The 12,430-nt window shown below is 50.9% G+C and overlaps 1 protein-coding gene across 5 annotated transcripts in view; it reads right to left on the reverse strand.

The window, feature by feature from the left end:
• RADIL (Rap associating with DIL domain) overlaps window positions 1–12,032 on the reverse strand; it is a 43,375-nt gene extending 31,343 nt beyond the window's left edge. For 2 of the 5 annotated variants that reach the window (XM_044433563.1, XM_044433561.1), the window contains exon 1: window positions 11,406–12,032. In XM_044433563.1, coding sequence (XP_044289498.1) covers window positions 11,406–11,955 — 550 coding nt within the window. In that variant the 5' untranslated portion in view covers window positions 11,956–12,032. Of the gene's footprint in view, window positions 1–1,964; window positions 9,237–11,405 lie in introns of those variants that run through there. The other 3 variants (XM_044433565.1, XM_044433566.1, XM_044433562.1) reach the window with 3 other exon arrangements.
• Between the last annotated feature and the right edge of the window lie 398 nt (window positions 12,033–12,430).

The raw sequence follows: 12,430 nt of genomic DNA on the forward strand, positions 1-12,430 counted from the left end.
TGGCAGGTCCGGGGAAGTTCAAAGGAGGCTGAGTTGAACCAAGGGGTTGACTTCTCCAGGATGTGGCTGGTCACCCAGCTGGACCACTTGAAAATGGACTGGACACATTCCTGAAGGGGACGGTGATCCATGGCCACTAGTCCTGATTGGCCCCTCTGTGAAGAGAAGGCTGGACTACTTGGAGCCAGGGACCAATCCGGGGAGACGCTTCCGAAGTCCTTCTGCGCCATCCCATAGTGAGTGTTTCTAAGTTGCAGAGAGCAGGATGGAGCGGGGAAGCCGGAGGCGCCAGCTAAAGATCCCTGCATGGAAATTGCTCCACACAGGTGCTGGCAGCTCCCACAAGGATGCCTGGGATGCAGCTTTCCCTAGCTTGGTGCCACCAGACCTTTTGCATGGCAGTGGCCAGCATTCCTGGCTCCTGGGCATGCTGATGGGAGCTGCAGTCCCAAGCAGAGATCTGGAAGGCCCCAAGCTGGGGGAAGCCGCTGGGTCTGCTGTTAAGTTGGACCTCAGGAAGGCAGGATTTGATTGGCAGAACTTGCGTTTTGCTTCGTTTATTTTTTTTCTCGGGGGGGAAATGCATTCCTAGCTAGCATACCACTGCAGAGCCCTGCCCCTCGCGGCCCGTTCGGCAGCCGCTTCTCCGAAACGGATTCCATCCAGAGAAACACACAGCAGTTCACCTGTGACCACCTCTGGCCGTTCGAAAACAAAACGTTAACCCAGCCCAGGCAGGGGCCTCTGTTGGAAGGAGTACCGACATTTTGGAGGGTTGGTTTATACCATTTTCCTGCACAGTTTTCCAAATCTAAAATGCCACCGCGCTCCCGCAACCCCTTCCTATTAGCCACATGGGGTGGGGGCAGGGAGAAGAGGCAATCAGCCCCCACGAAGGAGACCCAAAGAGAACACATGCATGCATACGATTTGCATATGTTAATATAATGGCGTAGTGCGCATTTAGGAAAAAGGGATCTTGCCGGGAGCAGAAATGCCGTCGCCTGAAGCTACAGACAACTGTTCTCCTCAAACTGGGATTGGAATGGACAGCCCTTCCAGGTGGCCTTTCTAGCAGAGGACTGTCATCCTTAAAATAGGACACCTGGCCAGTAAGCCAACCTCACAGCTTTGAAAAAAAGAACTCAACTTGGAAGGTGAAACACCTCCTTCAGTGCTCCACGCCACACGAACACGACTGCTTCCAACTAAAATGGGAGCCCCTAACATGGATTCCTTGCATGACCTCTGTCTGTTGAGAACAGCCACCAAAGGACCATGTTGCAGAGTGGTTAGAGGGCTGGGCTGGGACTTGGGTGATCTGGGTTCGAGTCCCCAGACAGCCATGACACTCACTGGGTGACTTTTGGCTTGGCTTGGACTCTCAGCCTGACCTACCTCACAGGGTTGTTGTTGTGAGGGTAAAATAGAGAGGAGGAAAGACTCTTAACGGGCCCTGGGCTCTTTGCAAGTGGAAGGCCAGGGTAAGAACACAGGGTGTAAGTGCAGGGGAGCGATGATGATGAGGAGGAGGAGGAGCAAGTGAGAGAGAGAGAGAGAGAGAGAGAAGCATCCCACTGCTCACACGAGACTGGAATAGGAACGAGCATCTTGCTGAGGCAACGCCAGCAGCCCCAAACAGAGAGCCTGTCAGCCCGCAAGGAGAAAGTGCTGAGCAGGGCGAGAGGAGCGGCTTCTGCATGAATGGTCGACGCAGCTGCCAAGTTATTTCTGGCAAGCCGGAGGAGCGAGGCCTGGCCGAGGAGGTACAGGCTGCAAAGTACCGATTCCGATTCTGGGGGCTGGTGATTCAGGAAACCGGGAGAGCCAGCGGGCCTGGGGCCACTTTGTATCCCCATTTCTCAGGGCTGGCTCCCCGGCAGGCGTGGCTGGGCCGCTGACAGAAGGCCCACCCCCAGCAGGGGCCCACGGGGAGGAGCCCCCCCATCGCAGTGCTTCTTCACCTCCGCAAGCCGCTTGCTGCTCCGGCCCAGGTGGAGGTGAGGAGGAGGACCAGCCCCCTGGCTCGCTGGCTCTCTGCCCCTTGAGGAGGCAAGCAGTACCCGCTGTGAGAAGGAAACCAAGAAGCAAGAGCAGCTGGGGCCCCGGTCCGGCTGGACGAGTTGCCTTTCTGCTTCCTGCTGCCACACCTGAATCTTTCTGCTTGAGACGTTTTCGGAAATCAGATGCCCTCCTCTCCTGCCCACGCATCTGGTCTCACCAATAGGAGCATCTCTCTAGAGACAGAGGCTTCAGCAAATGCTGATGTAAATTCGCACATGCAAACTTCTGCGTTTTCTCCCTCGGCTGGTGGGCCAGAGCCCTGGAACTTTTGGTACTTTCCACAGACTCTCGGGGGCTGAGCCCTTCTCCTCAAGCCGAGCTCTCGTTGTGGTTTCCACCAAACACGTCATTAAAGCTGTTACAAGCAATACGCGAGTTCATCTGCACACTTCCGCCAGGTGCAAGTGCAACTCTACACTCCCACAACGGACGTTGCTACGTTGCTCTGGGGATCCCAAGAGGCAGGAATCGTATCATCATCACCATCCTCATCCCAACCCACTGGCCTTAAGTCTTCCTTATTCCAGAACTGGCCTTCTTTGTTTAACTCTTGCTTCCCCACTTTGCTTTACAAATACATTCAAAGCGACTTGTAGATAAATTTGGAACAATCTCATTAAAAAAAACCCCACAATGCATATGAAAAAGGAAAAGCCATCTGCAATCGATATCCACCAAAGGGGAAAGAGAAGTTTGAATCTTTAGTAGCCCGGAGACCGTGCCCTCCCTTCTCTCTACCCCTTTGCTGGTGAAAGGGCCCAGTTTCGATCTTCAGTCCAAATCTTGAAATATGCTTCTGCCTTTCCCATGATAACAGACCAAGAAAAGGAAATGCTAAGGGGGCAGTTAAAAACCTTGTTCAGGGTTTGCTTTTAGGCTTTCCTGCTAGAGAAACTGTGAGCATTTAGTTTTCCTTATCTGCAGGAAAGGAAGCTTCTGTATTGACTTTACCTACCAAAAACCAAGTTGGGGAACATAAAGGAAAACAGTGCACAGAATTTTTACAGTAGATAGAACTCCAGTTTCAGGCGCTGTGAAAACTCCCCTCCCCATGCTGGAAAAATAAACACAGAACTTTTCCGGAACATAACAAACGCCTTCTATACCTCTTTTTGGCACCAATTTCTCTCCCATCCTCCTGTAGATTTGGTGTTTGCACACCCACTCTCTGTGTGCGAATGTGTGTGTAAAACACATCTACCATACCAAAGAATTCTGCCTGAGCTGCACAACCAAATGTTCTTCTAATCTGTTGTGCTTCGGGTTTCTGCACTTTGTGAAGGCCGATCTGCAGCTTTCATAGCCAAGATGGGATTTGTTTGTCCTTCAGTCTGAGAAATATTCAGAAATATTCGGAAACGTAAGGAACTGACAATGTGTTACTGGCATCCCCAGAAAAGTGCAGTGTGTGGAGCAGCGATCTGTAGTGGTTAGAGTGCCCAGGCAGGACTTGGAAGACCCGGGTTCAAATCCTTACTCCCCTGTGAAGATCAGCAGGTGAGCTTCACTGAGTCTTTCTTTACCTAATCTGCCTCCAGAGGTTTGGAACTTCAACGGCCAGCTTTCCTGACCATCGGCTATACCTGCTAGGGTTCATCGGAGTCAAAGTTCAAAATATGTGTAGACCCATAAAGGTTCCATTCATCCTGCATCAGAAGATGCAAGAAAAAAGGATTAAGGCAGAAATCCCGAAAAATGCTTCCTAGGGAGGAAGCTTCTGAGTTGTTTCTGAGTTAAGCTACCTACAGCTGCCCTTTTAGGGCAAATGGCCACATTTCAGCCTGAAAACCAGATGTGGCTCATGGGAAGTGGTACTCCTCCTAGCACCGCTCTGTGGAGGGCGACCAACTTGCATTTTCTGAATCATGGATACAGATGAATAGAGATCTTTCTGCATGTATGTTGTCCATGTTTGTGGACGGATGGACGGACAGACAAATGCAGCCTGTGTGGCTGGTAAGGGTGGGCCACACTGAGGAACTGGCTCTGCTTGCGCTTGGTGGACGCTCCGCACCTTGACTACCTGAGAGGAGAAAACAGGTCAAGTTGGGGGTGTTTTGCAGCTCTCGTTTCTGGCAAAGGCCACAGTGTGCATATTTGTTTTCTGTGAAGCTCAGCTGCAATTTGTCTGCATTCAATGTTGAACAAAAAGGATAGGAAAATAATGAATAACATCCCACTTTCAAAGACACGTGTGGGCTGAACTAACACCCAAGTGAACCAGCACTGGCTCTGGGTTGCAAGACCAGAATTCAGGGGACCAATCCAGGCCATTCTGCCAGGTGCTGAACCCCAAACCAGATTCCTCACGCATCCCCTGTGGCAGAATTATACTAGCTCCCTGCTCCCCCGCCTCAACAGCACGACTTTCAGCCTCAATTGTATGACTTTATGCTGCAATTTGCAAAATCTAGGAAAGCAGCCCTTCTTAGAAATCCAGCGGGAGTCCATCAGAAATACAATTCCTCCTGCAATCTTCACACATGCGCACACACCCTGTTCTACCCACACGCCTCATTCACACATTTCAGGGGAGCGGCGCTTGACATTTCTCATCCACATGACGTTCTGCATCCAACTAGCCTCGGCGGAGGGGGATGGTTGGAGAAGTTTAGGAAAGAAGCAGAACACTGTGAAATAACTCGACTGTTGCAATCCTTTTTCAGGCTTTGAAAGGTACACCTTTCAGTTCAGCAGTAAGGACGCGTTCCCCAGGTTCAGCCATCTCAGCCCCACCCGGACAAATGTTCCACAGCAGCTGCTTTTGGAGATATTGGGGATCTTGGTCAGGACAATGGTTCTGACCAGGGACAGCATGCAGGGCTCTGTTCCTCTCCTTCTGAAGGACCTCCTCTTACTCGTCTGTGAGCCTCCGTCCACCAATGCCAGCAGGACACTGGAGGCTTACCCAAGACAGGGCCTTTTTGATGGTGGCACCAAAACTGACCCAAAGACGCTCCATTCCCTCTCTGTTCATGCTGAAGTGGCAAACAGAGGCTGTACTTTTGCAGAGGACCTTCAAAGGGCTCTCCATAGTCGAGAGGCTACTCTGGATGTCTTTCTGCTGCCTGACAAATGAATTTCAGGCTTGTGCATCTGTTTGCCATTTTGCTTGAGGATTACTTTTGCTCTCACAAGAACTGCTGCCTCTTTCTTCCTGAATTTGCCAGAGAACTCTGCTTCCCTTCCAAGGCAATTCCCTCTGTCTTCCCAACTACTCCTGCCCCACCATCAGAAGTCTGACAAAGAGGCGCGAGAGAGCAAGATAAGAGAGAGGAAGAAACTAAGCATCACCATCTCTATTATATTTAGGTGACCCTCCTTAAATATCTCTTGTTTAAAATGTAGGATGCAGATGTTCTGATAGTCAGAATAATCAATTCTCTATCCCAAATTCAATAAATTACACTGTGGTCCTTTGTGGTCTGCGGTTGTCAGGAAGCAGAACAAGTTAGGCAGAAAATAGATCTCCGGAAGCATTGGACTCCAACTCCCAGCATCCCTAACCACTGGCCATGCTGGAAGGAGCTTCTGGAAGTCCCCAACATCTGGCAGTCTTCACTTCTAGAATACATTCTATCCAACAGTAACATCTGCCAAAAACATGCAAAATACAGAGAAATGTTTGCTTATTTTGCATTCAAGACGCTGCTCTTCTTGAAAAAATTGGAACTACCTTCATGCAGAATTTCTGTTAGCACCTGAGGACACAAAGACCCGAGCATCCGCTGAAAGCCATAAAATGTCAAAACAGAATGGGTGTCATGCTTCGTCTGGGGTTGCCTCCATCATTAGAAGCTTGGCCCCTGAAATCTTACAATGGGGAGCCACTCTCAAAATCAGATCGTCGGCAGCATATGCACCAAGTCAATGCCCCGCCATTTTTAGCTGGGAAGTCGTTCTGAGCTGGTGGCTGGCAAGGGGCTGTCACTAACTAAAAAGCACCAGGCTGCCTGCCTGACAGCTGCTCAAAACCGGTCCTGCCTGCAGTCATAAGTTCGTGTGATGCATCACTGATATCAAATTTGGAACATCTGCTGCTTACTGCCCTCCCTTCTGCGCCTGAGGGAGTACAGACAGACAGACAGACCCAGGGCAAAGGACGCTCAGCAAACAGCCCATGTCTTTGCTAAACCTTGACTCCTTCAACCCTGCAATGAAGGTTTCATCATCAAGAATTAGTTCGCTACAGTGCTGTAGCAGGCCTTGAGAGCTTCCGTATTAGTGGAAGAATTTTCCTTGGACTGGGTACATCACAAATTCATCTTGGGGATGTTGCAAATTCTGTGTGTGCCTCGCCAAGACTGAGATCAGCATCAGGGGCTCTAGTCACTGGGTACTAAAACCTGTTAGGCTGATGGGTACTAAGGTCAGAGCCTTCTCAGCAGTGGCCCCACACCTCGGGAATCCCATTCCCTGGGAGAAGAGAATCACAGAGTGGGAAGGGACCCTGGAGATCATCTAGACCACCTGCAGGCCTGACCCTGGAGATCATCTAGACCACCTGCAGGCTCGCACTCTGCAACCACAGCTGCCCCAGCAGAGCCTCGCCTTAAATATTTTCAGCAAGGGAGAACCCATCACCTCACAAGGCAGCTTTATTCCACTTCCTGAACAGCCCTTACATTTAGGATGCTTTGCTTTACATTCACCCCAGATCTGCATCTTTGCAACCTCCAAACAGCAGTTCTAGTCTCGCCCTCTGAAGCAACATGCCTGACAGCTTTCAGATCTTGGAAGACCACAGTCATGTCTCTCTGTCCCCTTATCTCCAGGCTAAACCCTGCCAGCTCCTTTAATCACTCCCTGTAGGAAGCCAGTGATCTGAACCATTCCTCATTTCCAGACCCCTCACCATTCTGGACCTGCTCCAGAATGTCAACATCCTCCTTGAAACGTCCTCCAGAATTTGACACAGTTCTGCAAGACAATCCTTTAATGAAGAATAGAGCCACACGACTCTTTCCCATGGCATTTTGCTGCTGCTGCTGCTGCTGCTCGCGCAAGCTAAAGTTGCATCAGCTGCTTTTGCCACTGCATTGCACCGCTAGCTCCAATCCATCTTCTGCAATCCTATGCCTATTCAGACAGGAAAAAGTCCTGGAGTTCCCAGCACCCCCCAAACTCCTTCGAAATGCAGTAAAGGGGGTGCCCACCTGGACTTGCTTGCTTGCTTGCTTAAGTACAGACAAAATCCTGCACATGTTTAGATAGAAAAGAAGTCTGCCGGCTCCCAGCAAGCATGTTGGCCTTTCTTCTTGTCTAAACAGATAGAGGGCTGCCTCCTAAAACCCCAGGGTCCTTTTTCCATGTACTAATGTCCTAGCCAGGTTTGACTCATCAGTGCTAGATTTAAAATTACAAAACAAACACTTCCAAAGCCACATTCATTCTAGCCTGCACTGGATACGTGAAAAAAGCAAGCAAGCGAGCACCCTATAGCTGCTGCTACGTTTTGTAATCGTATTACCATGCGTTTTCTAATCTTGATAGCCACCTTGCAAGGACAGAGTGCCTGAAAGGAGGGCTTTAAAAGCCCTTGCAAAATCTTCCGCAGGTTAAGCCTACTTGTCAGGCCTCTCTCCAGAGGTCGCTGCCCTTCAGCCAAGGGTCTTGCTCCATCTGTGACCCTTTGGAGAGCTTCCTCGGAGTCCTTGCTGCTCCGGCAGCCATCCTCCTCCTCAGCAAATTAGCACCCTCTCTTCCTGCCCCCGCCTGCCCCCTTCTGCCACCCTCCATCCCTCCAGCTTGCAAAGCCCAGAGAAAGGATAAGAAGAACTCATCCAGGCATCAAAGCAGAAATTAGCTTCCTAGAAAAGAACCCTCCGAGCCGCTGTGAAAGTTTTGCTCTCCTTTGGCCCTTCGGCCAAAACGGTTCCTCCGCTGGCAGCTGAGCTAGGGTGACTATTAGAAGGTAACAGGACCCCTGGCATTGTTAGTATTCTTGCATTAAGTTAAAATCCCCTTTCTCCCTCTTTCAGGGCCGCTTACATGGCTCTTCTCACCTGCTTTATCCTCACAGCAGCCACCCTGCAAGGTAGTCCAATCTGACAGTGAGCAGTTCCACACTGGATGAAAAGTTCCCAGCATTCCTGGGCTTCTTGCGAGTAACCTACAACATGTGAGTAACCTCCCAAGCACACCCCAAGACTCTTCCAGACACCCAGCACATTCCACAGCTGCAGGAATGCTTCATCCACGTTTGTATCTGTTCCTTCCCCCTCAGGTTTCACATCGCAGTGGTGCTGAGCAGAGGCCTTGAGGGACAAATCCAGTTGGTCCAAGGAGAAGTCCAGCCCACCAAGTTCCTCAAATGGCTACCCCTTCTCCCTGGACACTCCCTTTCCCCACAACACTGATGGCCTGGTGGTTGCCCATCTTTCGTACCTCCCTCCCTGCCCATTCGAAAAGGTCAAAATGCCTCATGCAAGGTTTAATTACTGGCAGGAACAGCTTTAAGCTAAACACACTGGTATCCTTGATCCTTATTCCTTTAGCCTTGGCCCCTCCCCTTTTTCATTTAGCTCCGCCCACCATCAAGATGTGGCCCGCGGAACAGAACGTGGCCCTCGGACTGCAAGCAGTTCTGCACCCCTGTTTTTTTGGCTGCTTAAGTTTTAACTTTGCAACAGATGCAAGACGGTGGTTGGACAAGGGGATGAGTGAGGATTTGAACCCAAAGCCCCAAGTCCTGGCCTCATCAGATCACAGAGGTCTTTCTCCTGGGACAGTTTCTCCCGAACTTTAGAGCAGCGACTAAGACAGAGCAAACCTACACAGGTCTGCTCCAAAGAAAGACACCACTCCGTGCCCGTATTGGCCTTATCAGCCACCTGCGGACACACCGTGGACAACTCACAATCCGTTAGATGTCAAGGTCCTCATCGAAAACGATGGACGAACATCATCGTCCTCCTTCCTCACTGGGCAGGAAGCCGCTCCGGTTCCCTTGAACACAGAGAGGCTCTGGCACCCAGGCCTTTCCGATCTCCGGCACGTCTTTTCTCGCAACCAAATAACTATCCAATTCCCGTGATCCGCTAACGTGAAACAGACATGGGTCTTTCTTGCACCGCGTGCTAGACCCAAGACCAACATGGGCCAGGTTCCATTCCAGCAGAAGCAAAACTCATCATGCAGAAGGGGAATTTGGCCACATAGGCAAAAGCCGCTGAAGAAATAAAAGCAGAGGGGAGTCGCGCTTGTTCAGGGTTGTTTCCTGAAAGTCTGTCGATAGCCTTTATGATCTAAGTGGCAACACTGGCAGAAGGTGTTGAGTGGAAAGAATGAGCAGGTGATTTTTTTTGCTGATGAGGTCAAGGTTTATTTGGAGGCTGAACCATCAGTGGTGTGTGTGATCGTGGAGGGAGAAAAACATTTGAAAATATGGGCTCTGCCAAGGACAAAGTAGAGCCCCACTGTAGAATTAGTTTCATAAATTAGGTTATGTGCATTCAAATCAACTTGATCCATGCATCCCAAAATAAAGTCCAGTTTACAAATTAGTAGCCTACCAGCTTTCCTGCATCTGAAACTCCTGATGCAGTTCTTGGCTTAAAAACAAAAGGATCAATACATGTTTAAAAATGCAAACACGGAAAGAAAATCCGCTTAAAATGCATATGTAAAACCACAATGTTTGCAAATGTGCTGCTTCAGAGAAAATGTGCTTTAAAATCTGGGCTTTTCTCCCTTTAAAAAGGAAGACAGAGGGATGTGGAAAAGCGGAGAAGGAAACAATCGACAACATGCAGAAGTGACAGGCTGCAAATGGGCAAATTTCTCCAACCCAACGGCAATCTTCACTGTGCAGCTCTTGTGAGATGAGGATCGAGTTTCATCTCAGAGATTCATGGGCTGCATCCAAAGCGTGGGCCCCAAAATGCTTCCATACTGGAACTTAAAGCTCTTTGCTACAAGCGACTATGCCACAGGAGAGACATTTTGCCCTTACGGGATGGGAGGAAAGCCCCCCAAACAATCCAGGAAAGGAGGAGAGGCCCGGAGAATTTGTGGGGCTCAGGAGGGCTTGACTGGGCTCCTGGATGCAGGTTCCCCACCCTTGCTTTACCAACCGTCCTGTTCCAACTCTGAGCCTATTCTCAGCTCTAACCTCCAATCTTGATAGAGCTTTTCCCATAAAGAGAAAGAGAACAAGCCAGTGCAGTGTGGTGGTTAAGAGCGCAGGTCTGGGACTCGGGCGACCTGGGTTCGAGTCCTCGCTCAGCCAGGGCGACTGGGCCAGTCACCGGCTCTCAGCCCAGCCTACCTCACAGGGTTTTTGTTGTGGGGATAAGACTGAGAGCAGGACGAGGAGAACAATGGAAGCTGCTTTGAGTAAGAAAAAGGTGGTATATAAATCTAACAAGTAAACACACCAAGAGCTTGAGCAAGGGCAGCCTGCACCCATAACATGCAGCAATAAAGCTGGCTTTATTTCTGGCTTTGCTGGGCCTTTGGGCGGTGTGTCTTCCATACTGCAGATCATTGTTATTGTCCTTTGATGCAGAGCACTGGCAGCTCAAAATTCAGGTAGCGGATAGAGGAGAAACATGCTTCAGATCCACCCTACCCCGAAGAACCAAGGTGCAAAAGTGGAATTGGAAATCGCCCCCCTCCAAGAAAGCTACCAGTAGCTGCCCCTCCCTCCCACTCGCACTCCAAGCTACCAGCAGTGATGCCGCATGAGCCTTTCCCAGTCTAGTCCCTGTAGGAGCTCCGTTCCCCCCTTTGCTCTTCCAAAACCATTGGCAAAAGCATCTTTTTTAATATACGCCCAGCAAACGATGGCCAGTGCAGAAAGGCTTTCTGAGCATGCGCAGAGTGGTTTGGTGATCCCAAACTAGAAGCTATTTCTGAGAACTCTCCTTCTGAGTCACCCTGGCCCCTACCCTTCTGGCCGCATCCTGCAGGCGGCATGCCTCCTCGCCGTAGGCCAACCCTCAACTCTGCATCATGCGGTGAAGGATCAGGTCAGGCTCTCTGGCTCCTCTCCAGTGTCCCCTCCCAGCACTTCCGGCTGGTTCTCCAGGTCTTCCTGAACACCTGGAAAAGGCAGCCTTGAGATAAGTTCCTCCAGGTGCCTTACTACCCTTTCTTCTCTCCTTCATTCCCACCTTCAGTTCCCTCCCCTTCCTCTTTTGTATCTGCTGTGCTGAACTCTAAGAGAGTGGCAGGTATTCCAGTCCCTGGAGAAGGAGGTGTGATTGTAGACCAGGAGTGAACAAGGTGTGCCTCCCACCCCAGGTGCAGCCCCCCGTATCAGGAAGCCTGGCACAGGGTTGACCAGGAAGGAAGGATGGAAGGACGGAATGATGGACGGACGGAAGATGGTGCCTCACCTGCCGTGACGGTGTCTTTCTCCTTGGAGGCCAGCTCCTCCACTTCTGATCGCCTCCAGAGCTCGAAACGCCTGGAGAAGCCCTCCCGAGGCTTCCAAAGATCCTGGATCAGGAGCGGTTTCTCGTTGTCCCGGAGGACGCGCAGCCCCTCCGTCTGCCATTGCTTCTCTGAACCCACAAACTTCCCGATGACGTCGCACAGGACGTAGTGTCCGGCGTTCAGCTTGCTGAGCCCGTAGCGCTCAAGCGCTTCTTTCACCAGCTCCTGGGCGCTAGAGCTGGCCGTCGCCAGGACGCTCTTGTAGTGAGTGCCCGCACAGATGTGGCAGCCAAACACCTTGAGCACCCCGGGCGCCGAGACCTGCGTGGACAGCTCCGAGGGGTCCTCCTTGCCCTCTGTCGGGTAGGTGGCCACCGACCTGCGGTCCTTGTAGCTCAGCGTCCGATACAGGACCTGAGAAAAGATCCGGCTTTGCCGCTTGAACCTGTTCTTCGACGGCGGGGACATGGCCGAAGGCGACCTGTAGAACATCGCGCCGGAAGAGGTCATGTGTGATGGCTGAAAAGAGAGAAGGCCGGAGTTGAGCTCTGAGAAGGCCGAAAGGATAAACAGACAGCAGTGGCCACACAGAGGAGGTGGATGTGTTTGTCAGCGGGGAAAGACCGGTGCCTTCGTGACCCCAAGCCCAGCTAGAGTCTTGTCTCAGTCCAAAGCTACCGCTGTTTTTGGACATGTGCAAGGAGGACATGCACTGGAGTGACAGCTGGCAGCCACTCCGCTGGGTCCCCATGCTCCTAAGAAGTAAGAAATCTCTTCTTGAGCAAGAATAGGAAGGTGTCACCATGTGGCTGTTTCGGGGCTTCTTCCTGAACCTCACCAAAGAGCTTGGGCTAGAAGGCAGCATACACATCAAATCAATACATGGCTTTTTGATGGCTGCACGCTGATGAGCGTATTTGGATTGTTTTGGCTTGTTCACAACAGAAGGGTCAGCTTCATTTTTGAGGAGCAAATATGTTCCAGT

Source organism: Varanus komodoensis, unplaced genomic scaffold (assembly GCF_004798865.1).
Source record: "Varanus komodoensis strain SLA01 unplaced genomic scaffold, ASM479886v1 scaffold26, whole genome shotgun sequence".
In the NCBI taxonomy this organism is placed as follows: Eukaryota; Metazoa; Chordata; class Lepidosauria; order Squamata; family Varanidae; genus Varanus; species Varanus komodoensis.